We start from the raw sequence: 26,680 nt of genomic DNA, 5'->3' as shown, positions 1-26,680 counted from the left end.
TAATAGAAGTTGTTGTCAAATGTGTGATATGAAATGCCAAAAGTAAAATTAACCAGGAAATGTTCTTTAAAACGTTTTTTCACAAACTGCATAAATTCACCAATGTTTTACACATTTTGCTTTTTTTTTTTAGGTAACAATGCAAAACAATATTAAATGTATAAGACATTGTCAAAATGAGAACAAGAACAACAAAATTTCCATATTCTTTAGAGATGTTTTTGAAGGAGCAGACTTCTTGCACAGCTCATCTGTTCTGTTTGTTGAAGCATAATCATTTATTTGACATAAGCATACATTAAGTAATTATGCTTATATAGCCCAAGGTTTATTGGCACATTAGCAGAATTGCAGATTAACAAACCCTGGTGAAGAAATCCCTGTTGAACACAAAGAACACATATAGGCTCTCTCAGTTCATCATCTCACCATTATCAAAACTCATGCACACTTTTATAGTTTCACACAGCACATGTGAGATTCTCTCTCCTCCATTTGTCATGATATGAACTGTGTTTGGGGTGTAATGGTCTCCACTTTGTGATCTGCTGGATTGGCTGCTGCTTCATAATTGCAGATTGTAATTTCATGCCTATGAGCCTGAAAGAGAGATAAAAGTGAAGTGAAGTGACATACTGCCAAGTATGGTGACCCATACTCGGAATTCGTGCTCTGCATTTAACCCATCCAACGTGCACACACACAGCAGTGAGAACACACACACCGTGAACACACACCCGGAGCAGTGGGCAGCCATTTATGCTGTGGCGCCCGGGGAGCAGTTGGGGGTTCGGTGCCTTGCTCAAGGGCACCTCAGTCGTGGTATTGAGGGTGGAGAGAGCGCTGGACATTCACTCCCCCCACCTACAATCCCTGCTGGCCCAAGACTCGAACCCGCAACCTTTGGATTACAAGTCCGACCCTCTAACCATTAGGCCACGACTTCCCCTAGAAAAAGACAATAGATCTTCCACCAGTTATTAATAATGATGATGGAAGTGTTGTTGTTATAGCACATATACAGTATATTTTATTCAATACTGACCTCTGTGTACTCTCCCCGCAGACCAATGTAATACACACGAGTGGATTCTGCCCCAAAGTTTCGAGATATGTGGATTGATAAGTGCTGCACATTGGAGAATCTTGCAATCCTATATAAAACATTTGGGCATGGTCAACATAGATTAATAGTGTCCAACATACAGAATGTACTATTAATGTGCTTATGCACACTTTAACATATTTAAAATTACTTTGTTGGATACTCAAGCTCAGCAAGCGGATCCCTGTTTAGACGAAACGCTTGCTCTGGCTCTCTGCTTGTATCATCAAATGACATTTGGGGGATGTTCTTGTACCTGCTCAAAAAGTACCCAGTTGCAACACTCATGGAAATTGTAATTGCATTATTCATATGTGATGCTGCAAGAGATATTGGTCTTTTTAATACACACAGTGAAAGCAAATTCACAATTTAATTTTAGCTGGGATGCATTATGGATGCAAATATTTAAATAAATGCAAGAGCATAGCTCACCCATAAATGAAGCTCTCTCTCGGGCCAACCAAGATGCAGGTGAGTTTGTTTCTGAGATTTTGATCTGAGAGCTGAGAGTGAGACAACTGAGAAAAACTTGTGGAATATTGTGATGAGTTTATCAGCTGTTGAACTCTCATTCTGACGGCACCCATTCACTGCTGAGGATCCATTGGTGAGCAAATGATGCAACAAAATATCTCCAAATTTGCTTCAATGAAAAAAAACACTCATCTACATTTGGATGGCCTGAGGCTGAGTTCATTTTTGTGTGAACTATTCCTTTAAAGCAAATTTTAAGCCATGTAGATCTTTCATAAAATGATTTGTGTAAAACTTTTATTTTTAAAATATTTTAAACAAATGTACAACAATAGACAATTTTAAATTCTCAAATGTTCTCTTTAATATTTTAGCAGCTGCATAGTTATCATTATTAAAAGAAACTGCTTGAATACTCAAGCTCAGCAAGCAGATTACTGTTCCCAGTTGCAACACTTATTCATTTGTGTAACTGCATTACATTTTATATTGCATTGCATCCATATGTGACACTGCAAGTCTCGTTTTTTTTATTTTTGCAGTGAGTGCAAACTCACAGTCTCATTTCAGCTGGGTGTGACTCATCATCTTCTCCAGAAATAATGATGCCTTTCAGCTTCACGCTACCTGTAAACCTGCAGATTTAACCAAATGCACCAACTGTATCCATTTCTGTTGGTAAACCACTTAGTATTTAGACAAATTCTTTAAAAATTATATTAAATAGACCATAAGAACAGAAGAGAAACTGAAATGGATTCTGCTTGCAACAAATCTTACGGTATATTGAACAGAAGCTCCTCGTCAGCATCGCTTTCGACAAACTGAAAATAAAACAGGAGACATACATTAAAACAAACAGAACAGCAATCTGACAACAGAGTTTAACCAGTTTATTTAATTTCTCGAAAGACAACCGCTGAATTTAACTTAGAGTTCATATAAAAGTAAAACAAACATCCATATATGCAATTAAATAAGTAAATACAGATGTGTCTTAATTCGCAGTTTGACTCTATTCTACAGGATAATGTAACGTCCATAACTAAGCCAGGTTAATTGGTACCTTCGCCCTGTCAGTGCGTTGATCCCAAGGCTTGAACACCAGTTTACCGTCTCCGTCTCGGCTCTCATTCAAACACTGAAGCTTCTCGATATCAATGCGTCTGTAGAGCTCATATTCCACTCCTCGCTCTGCTGGCTCGTGGTCGCATTCACAGCAACCGTGACTGTGTCCGCCGCCGTGGCCGTGACCGTGTCCAGACATGGCGTGAACCTGCAGTTCTGGACAGAAAGTGTACCGAAACACTCACAACTAAGCTTACTGGAGAGATACGTACGGCAGCTCTAGTCGCGGCTTCTGTTCTGTGACATATGCTGAAATCGTTACACAGGTGCTAGAAGTGGGAAAGTAGACAACACGCAAATACGAAACGTGGAACGTGATTGGACTACAAAAGAAATCAAGGGAACCAATGAGGAGTAGAGTTTGGAGTCGCGTTCTTGTGACGCATTGACGTCTCATTGGTCATTGGCTTCGCGTCATCGTAAATAAAGTGGAAAGAAAACAAGTGATTCAGTTAACTCCATATGACATTATTTACTCGGTATAATGTTCTAAACCTGCATCATTATCTTTTTTAGGTTTAACACAAATGTTAGATGTTTTTTGGTATAATGACAATCACCTTTTACTGTCTTTAAAAGAACCATGCTAACATGAGACGGAGTAAAAAATTACAATTTCCATTTTAGGTGATAGGACAGAGTGATAGTGAAAAGTTGAAAATTAAAAGTTTCATCTCATGTTAATCATAATTGCCAAGATCCCATAAATATATACATACATAAAGAACACGGTGAGAGCAACACATGGATTTTATTAAAAATGTCCATAGAACACTTAATAAAATCTATTAAAATGACTTGATCTTTCATTCAAGGCAAGGTCCAGGACTGCCAGGTCCAAGATTTCAAATAAATATGATGGTGTGGAAGAAGTGTACAGTCCTTGAACTTTTTACATCTCATCTCTTTCTCCCTCTCACTCTACAATAAAATCGTATACTTAGTCCCATGAAAATGCAATGATTATTGTAAGCAATTAAATAAACATATAACAGAGGGTCTTGGGTTCTGGTGTCACATGGTAATCTGTAGTGTACCACTTATTTTCCGTGTTTGTAAAAAGCTTACAACATGCTATGACATAATTGAGTGTGGATGGTTGTTGATGTAGACATTTTCTTTGATGGCGTCCAGTGAGCTGTACTGATAATATTAAAAAGCATAAAAAAGATAAGGTGAGAGGGCATTGCACATTTCCTATGAAGCATTACAGCAAAAAAAAAAAAAAAAAAAAAGTTTCATCTTCCAGTCGTTCTCTCTTCTATCACACACGCACAAAAACATTTTTCCCTTTACCGCCGGGAAAATCTGTTCTTGAATGCCTTGATAGTCTTAGCCATCATTGGAGCAACTTCTGAAAAACAGAATAGAAAAGCAGTAAAAAAAACCTGTTTAAGCAATTAAATGAGCAAATATTGGACATGATCTTAATAATATTAATGGTGAATATACAATACACATCTGTAAAATAAATATGTAAAGAAACATTTAACAGCAACAACATTTCCTCTTCGACTCACTTTTGACCTGTGGTTTGTCTCTGGAACTGTGAGCACCAGCACTGCTGGGAGCAGAGGGGCGTGAGGAGGACTCAGCGGGACTGCTAATAGAAGACTGACCACTATCACTGGATTTGCTATAACCACTGTAGTTTGTTGCTGGTCTGATCCTGTATATGAAGAATTAGCATAATATTTAAATTTTGTTTGGAAGAAGAGCAGATTGTCAGCTAAAACGTCATGATAAAGATTCATCTACAGGACTAATGACATCTTTGTGACTAATGCAGCATTCACTTACTTGGTAGTTGGAGGAGCAGCGCTTGTGCTGGTAGAACCATTTTTAGTGCCAAACTTCTCCTGTCTACGGCGGACATCTCGTGGAGGCTTAGCGACAGAGTTGACAAAAGCCATTTTAACCTGCCGCCCTGTTGAACAATAAAGAGAAAACACTGAGTTACAATTGTGAACTAAATCCTCACCTACATTTTTATTGCACTCACTGAGCTACAATGTTAACATTTTCTATGCAAAGATCTATGCAATAAGTTTGATCTAAGAATATTGATTACTGCCTGTGTGTACCTTTAGGTTTGTTTGCATGGGCAGAAGTGATGTTCTCTGTGAGCTTGCGCAGACGCTCTTCCCTTTCTTCATGGAGCCGGAGATACAGCCCCCTCCAGGATTCATACTCTTGTCGAGGTTCATGTTTAAAATCCCGCTGGCAGTGTTTCATCCACAGATCATCTGAGTCTTCTGTGAAATACTGAGTAGAGAGGCTTGAAATTAAAGATTAGTCCAAAAATAAGACCTAAATCACCATGCTAAGTTCTAACAGTAAAACTTCAAATACAGTGTTGTTCTTAAAGGGGTGGCTGATTGCGATTAACATTAGTTAATGTTGCTGTAATGTTGCTATTTGAGTATAAACAATACCTTCAAAGTTCAATGCAAATGAAACCTACAAAAACAGCTCGTAGGGACTGCAATGAGTTACTTCCCGGGTTTGTGACATCACAAACCCAGACAAACCACGCCTCCGTGAATATGCAACAAAGGGGACGAGGCCATGCTGTGCTGCTTTAGAGAAGAGGAAGAAAACTAGGGGTGCACGTAAAAATCTATTCATATATGAATCGCGATTCTGTCTTCTAAGGATTCTAATGGATTCACAAGTTTCAAAATCAATGTTCTAAAGCAGCGGTTCTTATCCTGTTCCTCGCGTCGCCCTGCTCTCTCCACTCTGCTCTGCATCTCTCTTATTCAGATCATCAGCTCAGCTCCAACAATGAACTGTTCTTATTTTCACACAGCTATGAGAAGCGTTATACATGGAAATGCGGTTGCCGTACTGTATTAAAGCTTTAATCAGGATAAAACCGTATATTAAAAGCTAACAGAAGCAGTAGCGTTTACAAATAACAGTGTATCTAAAAGTATGAGACAACAATAAACAAACATACCAGTAAGAGCCATGCTTGCACAGGTTCTGCACGATCTTCACTAATATTCTCTGCGTCTCAATCGGGCTCAAACTGATAAGCAATATAGACGACGCCATTGTTTACAATATAACTAGAGCACATGCAGCTGAGCTGAGGGGTGGGACGTTTAGATGGGCACTAGAGGCAGTTTAGAGCCAATCACAACACACTGGACCAGCTAACGAATCTGAGCCCATTGCGTATTTCTGAGAGGGGCTTCATAAAAGCGGGAAATGATCAGCGTGTTTATAGGAGAAGGGACAGAGTGGTGTGGAATAAAGGTAAATTGTGAAAAATAAGGTTTTTTTCTTTTTTTTTTTTTTAAACGAAGCATTAACACGTTAGACTGTACCCATTAACACGATCAAGCCTAGAAAAAAAACAGCCAACCACCCCTTTAAGATGAGTATTATGACTAAGAATGTAAACCAACATTCAAAAGTTTGGGGTCTATAAGATTTTATGTTTTTGAAAAAAAAAAAAAAGTCTCTTATGCTCATCAAGCCTGCATTTATTTGATCAAAAATACAGTAAAATTGTAAGAATATTGTGAAACATTCCTATTTTAATATATTTTAAAAAGTAATTTATTCCTGTGATGCAAAGCTGAAATTTCGGAAGCAATTACTCCAGTCTTCAGTGTCACATGCTCCTTCAGAAATCATTCTAATATGCTGATTTGCTGCTCAAGAAACGTTTATCATCAATGATGAAAACATATTTTTGTGGAAACATACTTTTTTCTGGATTCTTTGATTAATAGAAAGTACAAAAGAACAGCATTTATTTGAAATATTACAAATTTGTAACATAATTGGTCATTATTTCTAACATTACAAATGTCTTTACTGTCACTGTTGATCAACTGAATGCATCTTTGCTAAATCAAAGTATTAATTTCTTTAAAAAAAAATTAAAAAGTAGTCTACATGATTTCAAAACTGAATAGAATACATAAAAAGACACAAGCAGTTTAGTAAGAGAACCAGATCAGAGATTAGATTAGAACTGTGAAATAAATAATCTGCACGTGAGTGTGTTGACACACATACTGGATTACACTGCTCAATCCGGTAAAGCTGCTCAGGAGTGCATCTCTCCAGAACCGGTTCCAGAATTTCAAATGGCACTCCACCCACTTCATCAATTGCTAAGAGAATGCAAGAAATACCAGTAAAAAGCTGATTCATTTCAGGTCAATTTATGATTAATACTTCAGCCAGCCTGAAACATCATGGCATCCTTTACAGATGTGATTTGAACATGGTGTCATCACTGTCACATTTCTCACACACATCAAACTGCTACTATTGATTATATAGGGTTTAACTGACCCAATAACAGCACATTAGGGCTAAAGACTATACTAAAATGTTTAATTAATAATTACTATTATAACAAATGATCAGAGAATGAGAAAACTTACAATCTATATTGTTCTGTAGGACTCTGATGCACTGTTCATACAGAGACATCATTTTCGGCAAATACGAAGTCTTGGACCCAGAGTACACCACCATTTTAGAGTTCAGTCGTCGCCCTGCATAGTCACCATCCTCTTCCTCATATGATAATGGGACTGGAGGAGAAAAACATGAGTCCATGCAGAAAAATCATTGGGATTTATCCATTTACATTGTTTTGAAATTCAGATTCTTTCAGGTATGATCTGATAGGGTTATAAAACCAAAAAACGTATACCTTTGCGTCTCTGGGGGGACAGTGGTGTAAGATCAATGGAGGGCAGTGGTCTGTAGTTGGGCTGGATGGCTGGCAAAGGGATATCAGGCAGTGTGGGAACCACATCCACTACCTGGAGAAATAATGATTAGAAATCCTTCGAAACGTGGACAAAAGCTGGTTTCTCATTACTTAGTCTGAGAAACAAGTTCAGAAACAAGTTCAGCCTCACCTTCCTGCGTTTCTCTGGAACAGGCGTGGTCATTGAGGAAGAGGATGGCTTTGAGCGTTTACTACTGGTCCCATTGGCTTTGCCAGACTTAGAGGAAGCAGAAGGAATCGAGGCAGGAAGCTGAGGGGGTCGCGAGGACTGCTTTTTCTTCTTTTTGCTTGGGGTCGGAGCATCATATGTGAGAAAGGATTCGAAAGACATAGTTGGAGCCTCATATGGCTCCTCATCCTCATCCACTGGCTCTGGAACTTCCCTCCTCTCCCTTGATTTTCCTTAATAACAAAAGCAATTCAAGTAAAACCTTATATAACTCAGTTTAAAGTCATTAATTGAGTGGAAGTGTATACAATTTATCAAAAGTGACAGTAAATCCATTTTAATGTAACAAAATATTTCAAATAAATGCAGTTTTTTTTACTTTCTATTCATCAAAGAATGGCCTGAAAAAATTACAGTTTCACAAAGAAATATTAAACAACAACTCTTTGATTATAAGAAATGCTTCTTGAGCAGCAAATCAGCATATTAGAATAATTTATGAAGGATCATGTGACACTGAAGACTGGAGTAATTGCTTCCGAAATTTCAGCTTTGCATCACAGAAATAAATTACTTTTTAAAAATATATTACAAGCGATAAAATATTTAAAATTGTAATAACACAATATATATATATATATATTCACAATATGACTATATAATATATTAATAATATATTCACGGTATGACTGTTTTACTGTATTTCTAATTAAATAAATACAGCCATAGTGAGTATAAGAGACTTCTTTAGGGATATTGTCACGTCAACCACAATAAAAGCAAGCAAAACTTTCTTACCGTCACTTCCTCCTTTCTTTTCCCTTTTGCTTTCGTGTGGGCTTAAATGTCGATTGTGTTTAGATTTTTGACTTGTCCCACTCTGTTGCTCTCTGTCGGCTCTATGCGACCTCTCCTCACTGCAGCCGACACCCGTGGGGCGATTCTTCCGTCTCTCCTGTTCCCGGATGTCTTGGGAATTGTGCTCTCTGACTGGCTCTTTGTGTGGCTTGCTGTGTCTAATGTCATTGCGTGGGGGACTGGGCTCTGGCTCCTCTTCAGGAGGGCTTTCATATTCATCTGACTGATACTCCCTTGCGCTACTGTGCCTGTACTCTGAGCTGTAGTGCTGTGGAGGGGAGGGGGAGTAGCCATGTTGATATCCCATCTCTTCATGTTGTTCCTCCTCTATAAGAAGAGGCTCATCTGGAGACTGCTCCCGGACTCGTTTGTGCCCTCCAGACTCATTAATGCGTGAGTGGGAACGCCCTTCCTTTACACTTGGTCTTTTGATAAACATGAAACATATAACAATTATTCATCTCTTATCTCGCTAGACAACACCACCACCACAACCAGGGTTCCAAAATTATTACCCGCCAAACATCAAATCTTATAAATCAGCACTGGTAACTTCTGGTACTGGTAACCATCCAAAGGTTTGGGGTCAGTAAGATTTTTAAAAATACACTGTATAAATGTACTTTTATTTAGCAAAAATTCATTACATCTATTTCAAATAAATACGGTTCTTTTGAACTTTCTAATTATCAAAGAATCCAGAAAAACAAACTGTATCATGGTTTCCACAAAAATATTAGGCGGCAAAACTGTTTCTTAAAGCTGCTGTCCGTAAGTTTTGTCTCTTTGTCGCCATCTCTGTTGAAAACCTGGTATTGCAGCCAGGTGCGGAATTATCTTTATTACGTGGGCTGTACTTTGGCACGGCTTCAGCGTGGATGAATCTAATGTTTTGAGGTGAATGTGTAGCTGTCAGTCACCACACCGGTGTGAATCAAACACTTAGTAATCATAGCCTACGTCTTGGAATATATGACCCAAATCAGAATTTTCACTGTATATTGTCATCTGAACAAGTAAGTAACAAGCCACGTCTGTTCTGCCCAATTGAGGAAAAAAGCATTACAATAAATTGCGCTACCAATGGTGATTAAATCTAATGATCGGTTAACTCATATCACATCAAACCGTGCAAATTATTATTATTATTGTTATACTTTATTCTCAAATTATTAATGTTAACAACATCAGCATCGCGTGACTATGGGTATAGTGTGTATTAACGTGTAGATTTCAATTTCTGTACAGTCTAATCTAATTTTCAAGCCATTTCATATTAAGAAATTATTTTAACCCCAAAAGCAATCTATGCTCCCTTCTAAATGGTTTTCTTTAGAATACAAATCAGGTGTAATCCCAGTCTATCTGTAATCAGAAGCATGTTTAAAACTGGAATATAATTTAATTTCATTCACGTGTTTCATAAACACATAATCCTTTCTGGATCACAATCCACCATCAAAATGATAAGTTTAATTATTCTAGCTGCTGTGAGAAAAGGCTATACATGAGCCGCCACCTGCAGGATCCTCACATGGGATAGCCTACTAGCCGAGAAAACTTCTTTATGTTTACAGACATGATATAAATACAGCCATAGGGAGTATAAGAGACTTCTTTAGGGATATAATGCTCGAATGTCCCACGAAAACCTACCCGTACAACTCAAATTATAAAACATTATTATAAGCTAACCGTTGTGAATCGGGCTAAAGTAATGCAATTGTTTTGAACACTGGTTGGTTATGCACTTCATCAAATATTGATTTCAGATCATTTTTAACCAAAAAAAAAAAAAGTTCCGGACTGCAGCTTTAAGAAGCAAATCCACATATAACAATGATTTCTGAAGGATCATGTGACACTGAAGACTTGAGTAATGGCTGCTGAAAATTTAGCTTTGCCATCACCGGAGTAAATTACATCTTACAATAAATTAAATAACATTTTAAATTGTGATAATATTCAACAATATTACTGTTTTTACTGTATTTCTGATCAAATAAATGCAGGCTTAGTGAGCATACTGTTTTTTTTCAATAACCCCCTTATCAAAACCCCAAACTTTTGCACAGTATTGTAAATATAAAAATAAGCAGAAGTGCAATATACAGTTTAAATGACCAATAAGAAACATCTAAGGCACATACATTTTCCTCAATTCATCTGCTACTGGCAGTTGTGGCAAAAAGTTAATTTTGGACCATGACAGCAAAATATTCTGAAGAACAGCCGTTTAAGTTTTAACTTCTTCATTACGAAATTTTGCAGTAGATGCTTTGTCAAGAATCGTTATGAACAGGCGTTAGGCTTTTATGTATCCCCTTTGTGGAAAATTACACTATTCTTATTACAGTGCTTTGACACAACCTGTATTGTTAAAAGCGCTATATAAATAAAGGCGACTACTTTAAAAGCTTAACTGCAATGATATGAATACGTAATATCACTTTAAAAAAAACTAACCTGTCTGCAGATCTCTCTGGCACAAGCCTTTTCCACTTGGCCACAAGGTTTTTTGCTGCCTCCCCTGCAAATTCATGTTTGCGCAGAGAATTCACTGTCTTTCCAATGCCTGTTTCCTGCAATAATCGAAGAAAATGTAAACATATTAAAAGCTACAGCACCAACTGCATTAAAAAAAAAAACTGTTAGACCAAATCAAGAGTAATACTTTAGAACAAAAGTAATATTTTAATCTTACCACCAGGATCTCTACTGTTATAGGAAGCTCCCCCAGCCTTTTGAGAGTTTTCAGCAGCTAGACAGACGGTGAAAAGGGAAAAAAAAAAAAAAAAGTATTTATGGCTGGTCATTTTCCATTAACACTCACCATTGGCAGTTGTGGCAAAATATTCATTTTGGACCATTACCACAACAGTATTGGAAAGACCATATGGTCAAATTTTTTGTGATCAAATTAAGTGCAAAACTACACTACTCGTATCACTTAAAAACATTTACAATGTATTTAACACATATTATCCTAAAATACCAATCACATCATTCTTTAAAACTAACCACACACAAAAAAAGAGAAATGTACAATGATACATTAGTTATATACCCAAATACATATGAAATAGACAAACAATATAGATGTAATACATTTAGAGAAAAACTGATAGTAGTATATCATGCACCAGGATGTTTACAAATTTCAAAGAGTAATTGGCATTGTATATGTACAAAAAGAAAAAAACATGGCTCAACCTGGTGCAGTGCTCAAATAACATAGTTCTGTGGTATTTTTTGTTTACACAAAGACAACATTGTAAGTAAGGCTAGTGTCAAGTAACAATATTAGTTGGTTAAGCAGTAGACTCACTTTGATGCCAGAATTGGCTAAACAAACATTTAATTGCACTTTCAAAGTGTCGTCGTGGCCTACAGGGGAACATGGGGGTTGCATTGACCAGAAAGTTGGGCAGTATCTCAATCCATGTCAAGCTTCCTATCTAGACAACATTCTGAGGCATGGAATGAAGCATTCTGCCCAATAATGCCCTCTACATAGGCCGAACACTCGGTTTTGAGACACACCCTTAGTGTAATAGCGATTCACTATTGAGAAGGAATCGTGTCTCACAGGGAGTAACAGAAATGCTGCTGCATTACTCAAGGCCTGTCTTCATCTGTCACCGCTATCGTATTAAATCGCTGTGGTTGTCATTTCTGATAACTGAGCGCAAGCTTCTGGGAAAGTGCCTCGATGCTGTTTTTGCTGTCGTATCGAGGCATATTTGAGAAGAAAGCTAAATCCAGATTTATGTAAAGCGATCGTCCATTTCACGGTCTGCTGCTCTTGTAATTGTAAGACGTGGGATTTCTGGATAGCAATGTTGTTCGAGCCTCAGGCTAGACACTCGCCGAAGTGCGACCACACAGCCGTACACGGGGCGAACAGGGACGACGTAGAGCATGCGCTTCGACTCACCGAAAAGGTTTCTTACCTTGCGAGGCTCTTGATTTTCTGTGAGCCTTAACTGCAACTTCTCGACTGCTTCCAATAGCACCTCCGCCATGTTTACAGATGGTACATGTTGCCCGGAAGCCGCAACAGCAGTGGTGGGGGCCTGCTGTTGTTTCAGGCTGCTGCGAAGTGCGAACTTCCGTCACTCCAAATGGAGATTCCGAAAGAACGTAATGCCCCTGTTATAAAGTCATCCCAATCACTTGGTGAGATCATGATGTATTCATGCACATATTGCCTAGCTTTGATAATTCAGCTTTGTGCTTATTTCAGATACATCCCTACCTAGGAAGGCCAAATGAAGTGGTGAGTTTTTACTTGCAAACTTTTATTGGCTTTTAATTTGTCTATAGAATGTAAAAAAATGATTTAGAATTATTAAAGTATTTAATTTGCTACAAGGAATACAAGGACTCACCAGAACATGAGTAAAGCATCTTCTTGGCCAAGGATATAATCAAATGTTTGTTAAAGCATCATCACTGATGAGAGACTGAAGCTGGTTATATCTACCCTGTTAAACAGCGCACACACACACACACACACATACTAAAATAAAAATATAACTGAAGAATGCATACTGTCTATGGAGAATATGCCTATTTGGATATTTGTATTATTCTTTTATTATCTGTGTCCGGTCCTGCTGCTGTCTCTCTGTTGCACTGTGGAGCTTCTGTCACTAAAACAAATTCCTCGTATGTGTAAACATACCTGGCCAATAAAACTAATTCTGATTCATTCTGAGAATGTCTAGGGCGGTTATAGCCCTAATCTTGTCATGGCTGTAAGAATAACGCTGCCTCTGCGTGGCCTTTCAGGTTGGTGTTATGAGGACAAGCTGGATATGGACAGTGTTTTTTGGGGAGGGGTGTATGGCTGTATATGGAGAAGGTTATGTAGGTGGGGTTGAGGACTGGTAGGGTTGTGTTGCAGAGCTGTGGTTGGTTCATCTTCTCCACTAACTCCTGCTGCCAACAGAGCTCTGACTGACAGACAGACAAACAGACAGTGAGAGAGACAGATTACCAAGAAGAGAAAGAAAACAGTGTGGATTCAAGAACTAAGAGAAAGCGACTGAAATAACAAGGAAGGACAAAGAAGAGTGGAAGAGAGCTATAAAGTAGAGGTAAAACATTCTGACTGTGCTTCTCTTTCTTTTGATGAATGCATTAGAACATAATAATACATTTACATTAAATTAGACACTGACATGTGACTGTTTTAAAAAGCAACAGAACATTGCTTACACTTCTAATGCATGAATTAGATTCATTATCTCCATATAATTAAAGCATGGATTTACAATAACCCTGAATCATAAGACATGCTTACTTCATATAGACTTGCTTCAATTTATGTGAGTTTATTGAAAACTAAACATCACTTTGGATATGCATCATGGATATCTCACAATCCAAACACTGACTCGTAGAATTTCTTGTCAAAGGCATCCCACTGTTGGGGTGGTCTAAATTTAAACAGACCCCTGTTAGAAACAGAGAATGACATGAAGGTTGTTTCTCACTCTATAAATAACAAGCAGAGCGAGGAGCTTGTTGGAGGTTGGCACGCAAATACTTAGTCGGACTTTCCACGATACCACAGCATTTTAGACTGAAGATAGACAGCCAGGCCTCCTCTTACCCTCTCATCCTTTCTTATTACCTTTCTCTTTTCAAGGTATAGAAATTTCCTTGTCCCCCTGCTTACCTCTCACCTTTTCATACTGAGTGTTGTGAAATCTTCTTTACAGCATCAGATAAAAGAACACGAACCTAACACTTTTCTATTAACCTGAAGGATCTTCAGATGACTTTCATTGAGTTATCTGGGTCAGATGGTTGTATGACCATCACTGAAATTATTTCAGTCATTGATTCTTTCCCCTCAAGCATTTTCCTCTCTGTGCTGTAAATAGCTGTAAATGTGCTGTGGTTTTGTTTGTGCATGTCATAGCCCATGCAGGGATAGCAGCTGCTGTGGTGTAATATAAGAGCTGACAGTCTTATGACTGACATTATGTTGCAATACTCCTGAAATCATTTAAACATCTGCAGAAAAAATACAGACCTGATCCAAATGATAGTAAAAGCCACAAAAGCATGGCAGGCAACATATAACTTATATATCTAATGTGTCATCAAGAAGGCAATATAGCTCATATTATCAAATGCTCTATTTTATAATTAATATAGTAAATGTTGCCATAGTAGGGGCCAACTAGGAATAAAAATATTCTGACTGGGAAAAAAAACACAACTGTGAAGATGAATATACTAAAATGGTATATTACAAAAAAATATATATTAAAAATGATACTGTTTATATAAGCTAAATAAACATTGTTGCCTTTTGCTCTCATAAACATTTGCTTTCCTAATATTCAGGATTTTAACCATTGTATTGTCCAACATGTATATTTAAATCATATAATAATTGCTTTTTGATGTTGTTATTATTTTTCCTTTTTAAATGAGACCCTTCATATTTTGAACACCCGTTGATTACACTCAAGCAGCAGTCCTTTGTGTATCTATGTCCCCGGTGAAAAAGGTTGTCGTGATAAATGGGTGGATTCACTGTGCACCGTAACTGAGTCATATCCATGTATTTCTGCTTGAATGAAAACAACTGCATCAGATATTGAGAACACTGAGAAACCTTTGTGTTGTGGCGCAGATTTTTAGGTGAGATGGGGGTGAGAGAGGGAGCAGGAATGGAATGATGACAGTGTGTGTGTAATTTAAGCAGCACAGCCCCTGCCATTCTTCCTATGTGGCTTTAGAATATTTTTAGAACAGAAGTAAGCACACATGTCTATCACAGTCCAATCGTGCTTTTTTGTTTGTCTATGAGGGTTCTGCTTTGTTCTGGTTTTGCTAGCATAACAGAACAATCTTCTCTTTGAAACTATACACATTTTCTATGAGCTGATTGCAAACAACCTGGGCAAAAGTAATAATTCTGCTTATGTATTTGCTGTGATCTGTAATAAACTATGTGGCTAAATATTTGAGTCTGAGTCTGCATATATGTATATTTAACTATAATATCTGCCAAATGGTAGGGGATTACTGATATAAGAATAAACACATTCTAAGACCTGCTGAATCCTATAATAAGAGTCAGATGTCAATGAAAATGTACATTACATCCTTTATAAAATTTAGTAACAAAACTGCATATAGTGTCCTGCAATATGCCCTGCTATATACCATCAATCTATGAAATGTAAAAATAAAAACTTTTGTTAAAAAATATTATACATAAGGTTTTCATGCACTTATATCAACAGAGAGACTGCATGGAATAACAAAAATTATAAAAATATGCATGTTACTTGTAAACTACTCCGCTTGCTTATAATAAATTATAACCATGGCAATCCTTTTTGGAAACTCCCCTACGAGACCACATGCACCTGTCAGTCAGCCTTATATCCCCCCACTGTAAAAGAGTAAGACGAGATCAAGTGTAAATCCATCCATGTTGACCATGACATTACAAAGCATGTGATATTTATTGAACTCATACTTACTGTTAACTGTGTTTCTTTTCAGGTGGTGTGCACTGACACGGCTCAATCGCCCTCCTCCACTGTTAGTTTGCAAGTGTAGTGTGTCTCTCTGTCCATATAGCATCTTGGTAAATCGGTGCTCTTGTGATACAGTAAAATTGTCACAGCTTCAAAATCAGTCTGTCAGTAGAAACCTTTAAAGAAACAAAAAATACACAAAAAAAAAATTTAAGTTGGAAAAAAAAAAAAAAAAGTGAATCTATTCAAGTGTTATTGAGTCATTGTGACTGTCAGTACAAAATCTGTCAGTCTGAAAATCTGTTGACCTGACTGATAAAAAGCTATTATCTAATCAGCCTACACATCTCAATGGCTCCCAAGAAGAAGTCACCACGCCCTAAGAAGTCCATTCCTGAACCAACAACAGTTGAGAATGGAGTGGTTGTCCCAGAGGCCAGTGTTAAGAAGCTGGAGTTTCCTTTTAATGTTGAGCAGCTGAACCTGCTCAATGGGGTGCCCTTGCCACCCCCTGTGATTCGACCTGGGGAGAGAGGTTTTGGCCTGGGCAGTGAGCTCACCCGCCCCCTACATGGATCCGCTCTGCTGGAGGAGCTGAGCCGCATGAGACAGGAACGATTCCTCACTGATATGGAATTGGCCTGCAAAAACAAGGCATTTGATGTCCACAAGTTAGTAATTTCTTCAGTCAGCCAGTATCTTCGTGAAGTCCTGGCCAAGGACCCTGGACTCAAACGACTGGAACTCCCTACCCTCTCACCTCTCGGTAAGCTTTAAAAAATATAACCTAGCTCAGAGGTTTTCACTTGTGCGGCTGGAGACCCACTGTCCTGCAGAGGTTAGCTCCAACTCATCAAACACACCTGAACCAACCATTCAGGACAATTCTTAATCTGGTTCAGGGTCAGAACCAACCAGGGAGGTGGGTTGGAGCAGGTTAGAACTAAAATTTGTAGGACAGTATGTCTCCTGGAGCAGGGTTGAAGACCTAGCAGCATTTGTTAAAGTTCCCCAATATTTTGAGTGACCCAAACAACTGGAATCATGCCTGTCATTAAGGCTAAGTCATACATATTAAAACACCATGACATATACTGTATGTATATTATTTATCCTCAGGACTTGCCAATGTGATTACATTTGCTTACCTGGGCCGTGTACACATGTCCCTGTACACCATTGGCTGCACTGTGTCTGCAGCCAGCACCCTGCAAATACCTCATCTTCTCCAAATGTGCATGGACTTCCTGATGGCCGAACTGAATGTGCACACTTGTGTGTATGTGTGGAACATCGGCGCTGCATATGGCCTGATGCCTGTTCAAGAGGCTGCCCGGCGCTACATTCTGGAGAATTATACCCAGTTTTCTGAAACAACCCAGTTCAACCAACTCACCCTAGAGCAGATCACATCTTTCCTGCAAGATGACAACCTATCCCTTCCTTCAGAGGTCACCACCTTTCAGGTCAGTGTAAGGAAAGATGGATTGAAGGGTAAGAGGAATAGGGGTATCGCAAGGCTAAGGAAGTCCTATTTATACCCAAAAGCTAAATATGTCAGCAAACACAGCACATACTTTAAAAAGAGATATAGAGTCATGAGAAGGATATAAATATGTACATTATTTATAAAGTAGGCTGAATTAGATACTAAACTTAACCACTCACTTTCTTGGAATCTAGATTGTAATGAAGTGGATAGACTTTGACCCAAAGAGGCAGGAACATGCTGCAGAACTGTTGTCTCACGTGCGTTTTGAGACCATCCCTGCGAGTGAGCTGGTTAGTGAGATCCAGCCAGTGGCACGCATGATGCTAGATCCTCAGTGTCACCGTCTTCTGGTGGATGCCATGAACTACCATTTGCTGCCCTACCAGCAGAACACACTGCAATCACGGCGCACAAAGGTCCGCGGAAGCCAAAATGCTCTTCTAACCATTGGGGGTCGTCCTTCACTAACTGAGCGTGCACTAAGTCGAGAGGTACAAACCTTTGGACAAAGTCCATGACATGTAATACTCTTGATAGCATTGGTTTCTAGTTCTACTCCTGGAAGAGCACCTGTCAGCAGAGTTTACCTCTGTCCTGCTCCAACACACCAGCCTAGAAGCTTCTAGTAATCCTGAATATCTTGGCTAAGGTGTTTCTGGTTTAATTAGGGTTGGAGTCAAACTCTGCAAGAATGTGTTCCTTCAGGAGCAAGACTAAACTCCCTGCTGTGTCCACATAAGGAAAATATGTTTTTATTTCCTTTGATTGCTCACTTGTTTTACTGTGCAAAGGTGCTTTGGAGAGATCCACGAGAGGGAACGGCTACATGGCGTCATCTTACTCAGCTGCCAGCCAAGAGTTTCAACCAGTGTGTAGCTGTGATGGATGGATTCCTGTATGTGGCAGGAGGAGAAGATCAGAATGATGCCCGAAACCAGGCTAAACATGCTGTTGGCACCCTTAGCAGGTATGTTATCACAAATAATTTATTCATCAGTAGATCAGTATCAATCAGTCTAAAACTGGGGTGGTCCAATCTTGCTCCTGGGGTCCCACCTTCCAGTAGAGGTTAGTCTGAAACCTGATTAAACACAACTGAACTAGCTAATCAAGGGCTTTAGTATTACTAGGTACCTCCAGGTAGGTTGCCACTCTGCAAGAAGGTAGCCCTGCAGGAACAGGATTGGACACCCTTAGTCCAAAATCTAATACACAGATTTGACTACATTACCTTCTGATCCTCAGATACGATCCTCGCTTCAACACTTGGCTACATCTTACCAGCATGCGCCAACGACGTACCCATTTCAGTTTGGTGGCCACTGGTGGGCGGCTGTATGCCATTGGTGGCCGCAACACTGATGGCCTCTTGGCCACCATTGAGAGCTACCAGCCCTCTACCAACACTTGGCAGCTCCGTACGCCAATGGATATGCCACGATGCTGCCATGCCAGTGCCGTCCTTCCATTGGGAGACATCTTGGTGACTGGTGGGTATGTTAACTGCGCTTACTCTCGCTCTGTCATTCGTTATAGCATTGACAGCGACACTTGGAGTGAGCAGGGAGAATTAGAAACACCTCGTGGCTGGCACTGCTCTGCAACAGTAGGTGGCAAGGTGTATGTGGTAGGAGGTAGCCAGCTTGGTCCCGGTGGAGTCCGCATTGATGTGATGACCATGGAGGTCTTCAACCCTGAGAGCAATGAGTGGACCAGAGCTGCTACCCTACCCCTGGGAGTGAGCACAGCTGGTATGGCTCCACAGGGAAATCACCTGTTCCTGCTAGGTGGATGGAATGAAGCAGAGAAACGCTACAAGTCAGCAGTCCAACGCTATGACCCAAGCACTGACAGCTGGTCAACAGTGGAAGACCTGCCAGAACCCATAGTGGGAGTGTCCTGTTGTGCCCTTCCCTTGCCCCCACGCCACACGTCCCGCAGACACCGGAACACACCTTCCCATGAAGATCAGAGCAGTGTGACACAGCATAACACTGCATGAGAAAGAAAAACTGGGGAAAGACAGAGCAAGAAAGAGACAGGGTGAAAGGAGTGATTGTTGAGTGTAGAAAAAAGACAGCAAGAGAGAGACATATAGGTGAAATGGAAATTTAGAGTAGAATGTAAAGAATAACAACATGAAGGGAAAAGCACAGAAGTCTTTGTTTTAAGTCTTGTTCTTAAAACTCCAAAGATGCATTAGGTATACAGCAAGTTCAAAGAAAAGGTACTACCTAGGGCCCACTTAAAAAGAATGTGAAAGGTACATTTCACAAGAGCCTCTGCAGTGCGAGGAATTTAGTGAGGTATCTGCTTATGGGTTTCTGTGAATGAGTTTTAGAAATTGAGCCGTACAGTCATATTGAAAATACCAAAATGGGATTATCACCATTTTAATTCAGCAGTACTGAATGAAGTCGTGTTTATTTTTTTCTCACATTATTATTTTTATCAAGTTTATCAGTTTTCTCTCTTAATAACCAAACCCAATAACTCCAAAAGTTGTTCAGGGGTAACATGCAAAGAGGTACAATGCAAAAGTCAATACCCCCCTCAGACATAAAATTAAGCACCAAACCATTGATACTGCCCTCCAAAGAATGTGCATAATACCACGCATTAACCAACATGATTTATAGACTGGTTATGAATTTTTTAAAAAAAATCACGCTTACCAATATTACCGTTTTAACCCATTTACGTATTTAAGTTATATTTAAGGGTCTTTACTTTCCTGTGTAGCTAAACTACCTATAATGGTATATGATAAAACAATGTATAACATGGAAAATGTAGCAGATTAGAGAGCCTGGAGTGTATCTGGTACAAAATCTCTGGGATTTCACTGAATAAAAAAAAAAAAAAAAAAAAAAAAAGGGTCTCTTCTTTCCTTTGCAATATTCACTGCAACATAATCGCCATCCAGCCCTCAACTGTCAGAAACTACTGTCTTTGTAATCAAATGTACTTAAAAAAAAAAAGCATCTAACACTACCACACAAGTGTCTAGATTTAAAAATGTCACACCCGACATCAAGAGGCTGGCAAAAAGCACTACCTAAAATCTGTACCACCTAAATAAGTACAGTTGATATTTCAGTTTTAAAATGCCTAATGCTGGGTAAACACCACAAGATAATCGTGCTGATTTTGGGCCACTTTCTCACCTTCCGACAATCCTAGGTAATGTCCCGATTATCTTGGTGGTTCTAAAGATTATTTGATCATATTTTCCTGTGGTGTGAGGTGTGTTAAGAGTGGCTGAATCTGCTCGGAAGAATGTCAGAGGTGCCCCAATAGTGAATCGTGAATATTCAACATGTTGAAATTTACAATCAAAAATCCTGATGTGGGGGGGGGGGGACACCACACACTATAGGAGCAAAATGGTTAGATCTAGGATTTTTTTTCCTCGTGTTTGTGGTCTCTCACATATTGAGGATCTTATAAGACTTTAAAAAGCTTTTAGTGTATAACCAACCAGCAATACTAAAGTTCAACAGAAATCTTATTTCATATACTTCATTGATAACTTGGTCGCATGCCACACTAATACAAACTATGTAAAATGAGCAACACCAGTGTTGTACTTCACAAATAAAAACACATGGACTGCATCACATTTGGGCTTTTCTTTTATTTGTTTGTTTGTTACAAATTGGGGGAAAAAGGTGGTCCTTTACTTGCCAGGGAGGATGATGCCATCATACTGAAAGACAAAAAAAAAAGTTTGTGTAAGCAAATTCAGGAATACAGAGAACAATTTCCATACATTTGCTTAAATTTAGACTTTTTGCAAACTAAATCAACAGTTATCAGCTATTTAAACACCTTCTGTTGGAACCATCGCATTGCCTCCTCTTTGCGGATACGGTGCTTGGCGCCGATGCGGCCCTGCTTCCTCTTTCTGTCAGCAATGCTGAAACCAGGTCTGCCAAGAACCTATAGTAAACATAGAATTAGGACTGCTTATTCATATTTGCCCAAATAACCATGAAATTACAGATTCAGGTTAAAAGATGTGTTTGCTTTCATCTGTACTGCACCACAACAGACACACATTAGTAAAATATCTGTTATAATATGGATGTTTCTGGAATTTATTATTTGCTAAGCTGCTTTTGAAGCCATTGTTAAACACTGTATATACAGTCAACTGTGTGAATCTGTGTTGCTCGAGAACCATTCTGCCACACACTGGTGAAGAACTATATGGACCCTTTTCACAGATTGGAATGACATGTTTTAACAGTCATTAGAAACGCAAAGTTTTTATATTTTAATTTTGTATTTTATGTACATTTATAACACTTATATTAGCTTTGCATCAAATTACAAAAAATTAGTTGCCACAGCTGTGAAGGAGTTTCTTATACACTGTCTTTGGGAGTGAAGGTAAATTTGACAGTTTTCTCCTAAAAATTAGTACCACCTACTAGACCTCCTACAGTACAGTTGGTGTTTTGGTCTTAAAACAGATATTCATGTAAATAAGTGTACTGGCAGAATAACATGCATAACACAAACTCAAACTCCCCATCCAAGAGGAAATAAATAAAGTAACAAGGTTCCGCAGCTGTAACGTAAATAGATGCATCAATGTGACTCTTTTAGAGCAATAAAATGCAACTCACCACATAAAAGTCCAAGCCATAGATTCCAATGCTTGGGTCGTATTTGATGCCCAAATCAATGTGTTCCTGGATACCAAAGCCGAAGTTTCCTGTGTCTGAGAAGTTGTTCTTTCTCAACTCGTACTCGCGCACCTGCACAAAAATAACTGCTTAAACACAATACAACATCCTTAAACAAAACATGACATTTAAAGAACCCACTATGCACTATTGGTGAGATACAGCACTGGTTAATTTGAGTACACCAAATACCAAGTAATACATTTCCATAAACAACACATTCCTCTCACCTTCAGTCCCTTCTCCAGGATTTCCTCTGCCTTGGCTCCACGGACAGTGCAGTGGACTGCGATCTTTTCATTTCTACGGATACCAAAGGATCGCACAGTGTAGCGGGCTGGTGGAAAACATTGACACTTAATGCACGGCGCAACTTTACAAACACCAATGAATATAAATCCACATTCATAACATGTAGCAGAATACAATCATTTTCAATCAATAGCAAGAGATGGAAAGATCCACCTACCCTTGGAGAAGACAGGAGTCTGGCCTGTCAGCTGTTCCAGCACCTTAGCAGCACGGGTCAGTCTGTCACCACTCTCACCCACACATATGTTCAGGCACAGCTTGCGGATGCGCAGCTCCCTCATAGGGTTCTCCTTCTTCTCACCCTGTTCCTGTACAATGACATCCAGTCCAATAATTAGCTGCCATGAAAGCGGTTTCTTCACAAACCGAACCAGCTCCCTCAAGTTCATGCTAAAGATGTAACAAAAACAGAACCATAGCTCTTAAAAAGTAGGTGCTAAACAAGAGACAAACCAATAGCTACAACATTATGGCCATGGCTCCGAGATGAACATGCCCGGACATATCCACCATTTGGAAAGCCACTATTATGGCAATACAAGCCAACAAACTATCAATATTTCACATTACATACAACGGAGCTGCCGGTTATTCATCCGGACCCTTATCGTTTCCACAGGACAAGAGTACAGTGAGTATTGGAAGCACATAAGTAACTTTTAGCTAGTCAACGACGTGCCGTCTCGGCTCTACAGCACACTCTTAAAACTAACGCCAATATCTGCCGCATCGAACCATTCTGGCCACAAATACTGCCATCATTCTGTATTTCACAGCGGCAGGGACTGATAACAGCGTGCTTCACATGACTATCGCATGCAGACAAGCAGATGTTTGTTGATTTTAATTAAACTCCTTCATGATCACAATTTCTCCTGTACTCACCGCCATGTTTGATCACTAAAAAAAGGACGATATACTTCCGGCGCAGAGCATTTATGCTGTGTTTTGAGACCATAGAACTACACTGCCCAGCATGCTTTGCGCCGCGGGCCGAACTTCCGGTAATATTTAAAGACTCCAAAATTCAAGTCGAAGACGAGATTTAATATATGGGACACTTACACGTTTGCTTAAGAGTTCAAAATATAAAGAAATATAAGCTGGTGAAGGGAAAATAATTTTCAGTATTAGGAAAGAAGGTACAATTAGCCTATAACTCGACTCAGAATAGGAAATTCTGTTTTAAATCATGTTCATAATAGGGAAACATTAAACAGGATAATGTAGCGGTCAAGCAGAAACTGTTCAGCATGTATTATTACAGCTTTTATTTGGGAAAGAGAATAATTTAATAGAAATTCAGAAATAGGTTTAATCAATTTCACTCTTATTAAATCCATCAGGCTGTTGTCAAAAATACAAAGTTAAATACTTGCATACTCAGAATAACAAATGAAATAATGGAAGAAAAAAAATGTGTAGAAACAATTTCCACTCAGAAACTGCAAAAAAAAAAAAAAGTCAGCAAAAATGACAAAGAAATGACAAGTAACATTGAAACACTGAATTAAACATCAAATTTTGAAGAAGAAAAAACTGAAATAGTATTTTCTTGTAAAACTTAATAATCCATGTTTTATTAACATCTTCGAAAAATAATTTTGAACTAGAAGAAAATTTTAGTTTTAGTCTTTTAGTCCATCCCTGCTGCACAGAAAAAAGCAGCAAATTTTTGTTGCACTTTTTTGTATCTTCCTTTACGAAAAATAAGTTTATTCAAGTGTGCTATTAGTATACTTCTTGGTAGCGATCGGACAGGTAGGATCTAAACCATCTTAAAGCCTGCCCTTGAATACCAGTATAGTTTTGTAATCGATCTATGAGTATGTCATGGTCTATAGTGTCGAACGCAGCACTAAGATCAAGTAATACTAGCAATGAGATGCAACCTTGGTCTGAAGCAAGAAGCAAGTCATTTGTAATTTTAACAAGTGCAGTTTCTGTGCTATGGTGAAGCCTGAAACCTGACTGAAATTCTTCATAGAGATAATTTTTTTGCAAGAAGAAGCACAATTGAGCAGACACAACTTTTTCTAAAATTTTTGACATAAACGGAAGATTTGAAATGGGTCTGTAATTTGCCAGTTCATTAGAATCTAGTTGTGGTTTCTTAATAAGAGGCTTAATAACCGCCAGCTTGAATGGTTTTGGGACGTGACCTAAAGATAACGATGAGTTAATAATATTGAGAAGCGGCTCTTCTGCTACAGGTAACAACTCTTTCAGTAGTGTAGTGGGTACAGGATCTAATAAACATGTTGTTGGTTTAGATGCACTGATAAGTTTATTTAGCTCTTCCTGTCCTATAGTTGTAAAGCACTGCAGTTTTTCTTTGGGTGCGATGAATGAAGTTGAAATATTAGACGCAGTAGAATCTACATTTGATATTGTATTTCTAATGTTGTCTATTTTATCAGTAAAGAAATTCATAAAGTCATTACTATTAAACTGTGAGGGAATAATAAGATTGTGCGGTGTCTGTTTATTTGTTAATCTAGCCACTGTGCTAAATAAGAACCTTGGATTGTTTTGGTTATTATCTATGAGTTTGCAGATATGCTCTGCCCTGGCAGCTTTTAGAGACTGTCTATAGCTGGACATACTGTTTTTCCATACAATTCTAAAAACTTCTAAGTTAGTTTTTCTCCATTTGCAACAATAAATGATTTTACTTTTCTTTTAACTTAAATTAACAGGCTGAGAGTTACACTAAATGTATTTAATGTTTATTTGCACATCACGCAATCATGCACATTTCTTCCCTCGTTATTAAGGCAGGTTTCATTTTTTGAAGAGCTTGTCCTCATCGTTCCACTTGGTTCTTATGACTGCCTTTATCTCAGATGTGGAAACACTATTTTGGATGTAGTCTGGAAAAACAAACAAACAAAAACTATCAGAAATTCTCACGTTTCAGTTACACTCTTCACTACAGGCATATTTAGTATGCTTAAAATAAATCTTGAATTGTGATGTCACCACGTGTTTGTGAAAAGTATTCATACTACTCCCAGTTAATTTCTTATGACATATTGGTCAGCATTAACAATGTCTTTGAACAGTCCAGGTAAAAGAAGTTAAAAGGTTGGTTCACCCAGACATGAAAATTCTGTCATCAATTACTCACCCTCGTGTCCTTCCAAACCCGCAAGTCTTTTGTTCATCTTCAGAACACAAATTAAGATCTTTATAACGAAATCTCACAGCTTTCTGTTCCTCCACTGATAGTCCAGGCAACTACCCCTTGCACAATAACATGAATTTCTGGAAAAAAAGCATAGACACAATCATGTTTAAATACTGTACTTACACAAGTCCTACACAATTATTTGCCCTCTTTATCATTTTGTTTTTTTGTTCAAAATTCTAACCTTAAATTGAAATAAATTAATGATTGAAAAAATATATATAATTTACAAATATATGTAAATATACTATTAGAATACAGTATATAAAATATATGTTTTCCACAGTTATTGTGCCTCCTTCATTTAATACTTTGTGTAACCTATAACCTTCTTCACACATAAGGGCTAATGTATGGCTACATGATTTTAATGCATGAGGTGGAGGCAAAGAACCACCCGACATGAAATGGGTTGCCTCTTCCATTGAAGTCAATTTAAATAGTGTAATTAGTTAAAGCTAGGTTAAAAAGTTAAAGCTGCCCTCAAAGAGACAGCTAACCCACAAATTAAAAAATCTGTCATTAATTAGTCACCCTTGTGTGGTTTCACACCCATAAGACCTTCATTCCTTTTTGGAACACAAACAAGGATATTTTTAAAGAAATCAGAGAGCTTTCTGACAGCAATGCAACTTACACATTCAACTTCCAGAATGGTAGGAAAGACATCGATAAAGTAAATCATGTGACTCCAGTAACTCAATTTGAAGCGACACGAGTGTTTGTCCAAAAAAAAACAAAAAACAAATTTAACACTTATTTACAAAAATATTGATCTATAATGTGCATTCACGAGAGCATCCCAACGCATGAGTGTTGTGTTCATGCCACAGAAGACAAAATTAAGGTTAAACCACTGGAGTCATATGGATTACTTTCACAATGCCTTACTGTTCTGGAACTTAAATGAGTAAATTGCGTTGCTGCCTATAGAGGAGTCACAAACTTCTCGGATTTCATCAAAAATATCTTAATTTGT

The 26,680-nt window shown here is 38.4% G+C and overlaps 4 protein-coding genes across 6 annotated transcripts; 1 reads left to right on the top strand and 3 right to left on the bottom strand.

The window, feature by feature from the left end:
* Positions 1–51: 51 nt before the first annotated feature.
* LOC306885200 (PITH domain-containing protein 1) lies at positions 52–3,066 on the bottom strand. Its single transcript, XM_079441590.1, has 6 exons — positions 2,649–3,066; positions 2,363–2,406; positions 2,140–2,217; positions 1,257–1,361; positions 1,046–1,154; positions 52–600 (listed from the first exon to the last, which is right to left on the bottom strand). The coding sequence occupies exons 1-6, from the start codon at positions 2,847–2,849 to the stop codon at positions 499–501; spliced, it is 639 nt and encodes a 212-aa protein (XP_079297716.1). The 5' UTR covers positions 2,850–3,066; the 3' UTR covers positions 52–498.
* A 98-nt stretch (positions 3,067–3,164) lies between these two features.
* Positions 3,165–12,557, bottom strand: LOC306885464 (elongin-A-like). Its single transcript, XM_079441991.1, has 12 exons — positions 12,456–12,557; positions 11,207–11,263; positions 10,969–11,084; positions 8,443–8,927; positions 7,606–7,877; positions 7,395–7,506; positions 7,120–7,272; positions 6,746–6,843; positions 4,795–4,975; positions 4,511–4,637; positions 4,231–4,379; positions 3,165–4,064 (listed from the first exon to the last, which is right to left on the bottom strand). The coding sequence occupies exons 1-12, from the start codon at positions 12,525–12,527 to the stop codon at positions 4,003–4,005; spliced, it is 1,884 nt and encodes a 627-aa protein (XP_079298117.1). The 5' UTR covers positions 12,528–12,557; the 3' UTR covers positions 3,165–4,002.
* Positions 12,050–21,121, top strand: LOC306885463 (kelch-like protein 31). Of its 3 annotated transcripts, XM_079441988.1 has the most exons (8): positions 12,050–12,645; positions 12,749–12,781; positions 13,457–13,604; positions 16,039–16,779; positions 17,133–17,479; positions 17,697–17,996; positions 18,297–18,472; positions 18,751–21,121. In XM_079441988.1, the coding sequence occupies exons 4-8, from the start codon at positions 16,365–16,367 to the stop codon at positions 19,505–19,507; spliced, it is 1,995 nt and encodes a 664-aa protein (XP_079298114.1). In that variant the 5' UTR covers positions 12,050–12,645; positions 12,749–12,781; positions 13,457–13,604; positions 16,039–16,364; the 3' UTR covers positions 19,508–21,121. The 3 variants fall into 3 exon arrangements, with proteins under 3 accessions (XP_079298114.1, XP_079298115.1, XP_079298116.1); XM_079441989.1 differs by lacking the exon at positions 13,457–13,604 and having other exon boundaries at positions 12,409–12,781; positions 18,751–20,353; XM_079441990.1 differs by lacking the exons at positions 12,050–12,645; positions 12,749–12,781; positions 13,457–13,604 and adding an exon at positions 14,002–14,158 and having other exon boundaries at positions 18,751–20,353.
* Position 21,122: 1 nt separating this feature from the next.
* Positions 21,123–23,429, bottom strand: LOC306885466 (large ribosomal subunit protein uL5). Its single transcript, XM_079441994.1, has 6 exons — positions 23,397–23,429; positions 22,669–22,819; positions 22,430–22,536; positions 22,140–22,271; positions 21,337–21,447; positions 21,123–21,214 (listed from the first exon to the last, which is right to left on the bottom strand). Exons 1-6 carry the CDS (start codon positions 23,400–23,402, stop codon positions 21,185–21,187), a joined length of 537 nt encoding a protein of 178 aa, XP_079298120.1. The 5' UTR covers positions 23,403–23,429; the 3' UTR covers positions 21,123–21,184.
* Positions 23,430–26,680: the final 3,251 nt, after the last annotated feature.

This window comes from Barbus barbus (genome assembly GCF_936440315.1).
Source record: "Barbus barbus genome assembly, chromosome: 19".
NCBI classification, from domain to species: domain Eukaryota; kingdom Metazoa; phylum Chordata; class Actinopteri; order Cypriniformes; family Cyprinidae; genus Barbus; species Barbus barbus.
This window is presented reverse-complemented; position numbering and strand designations above follow the sequence as displayed.

Bases quoted from the DNA above. Each gene is read 5' to 3' on its own strand.
- LOC306885466 (XM_079441994.1), bottom strand. The intron at 22,272-22,429 runs GTGAGAGGAATG...ATTTTTGTGCAG, and splicing joins TCCTGGAGAAGGGACTGAAG to GTGCGCGAGTACGAGTTGAG. The intron at 21,448-22,139 runs GTGAGTTGCATT...TGTTTACTATAG, and splicing joins ATGGCTTGGACTTTTATGTG to GTTCTTGGCAGACCTGGTTT.
- LOC306885464 (XM_079441991.1), bottom strand. From the start codon at position 12,527: ATGGCGGAGGTGCTATTGGAAGCAGTCGAGAAGTTGCAGTTAAGGCTC. The intron at 7,507-7,605 runs GTGAGGCTGAAC...TTATTTCTCCAG, and splicing joins TTCCAGAGAAACGCAGGAAG to GTAGTGGATGTGGTTCCCAC. The intron at 4,638-4,794 runs GTACACACAGGC...ATTGTTCAACAG, and splicing joins CCATGCAAACAAACCTAAAG to GGCGGCAGGTTAAAATGGCT.
- LOC306885200 (XM_079441590.1), bottom strand. From the start codon at position 2,849: ATGTCTGGACACGGTCACGGCCACGGCGGCGGACACAGTCACGGTTGC. The intron at 2,218-2,362 runs GTAAGATTTGTT...TTAAATCTGCAG, and splicing joins GAGCTTCTGTTCAATATACC to GTTTACAGGTAGCGTGAAGC. The intron at 1,155-1,256 runs GTAATTTTAAAT...TGTTTTATATAG, and splicing joins GAGCTTGAGTATCCAACAAA to GATTGCAAGATTCTCCAATG.
- LOC306885463 (XM_079441988.1), top strand. From the start codon at position 16,365: ATGGCTCCCAAGAAGAAGTCACCACGCCCTAAGAAGTCCATTCCTGAA. The intron at 16,780-17,132 runs GTAAGCTTTAAA...ATTTATCCTCAG, and splicing joins CCCTACCCTCTCACCTCTCG to GACTTGCCAATGTGATTACA. The intron at 17,480-17,696 runs GTCAGTGTAAGG...CTTGGAATCTAG, and splicing joins CAGAGGTCACCACCTTTCAG to ATTGTAATGAAGTGGATAGA.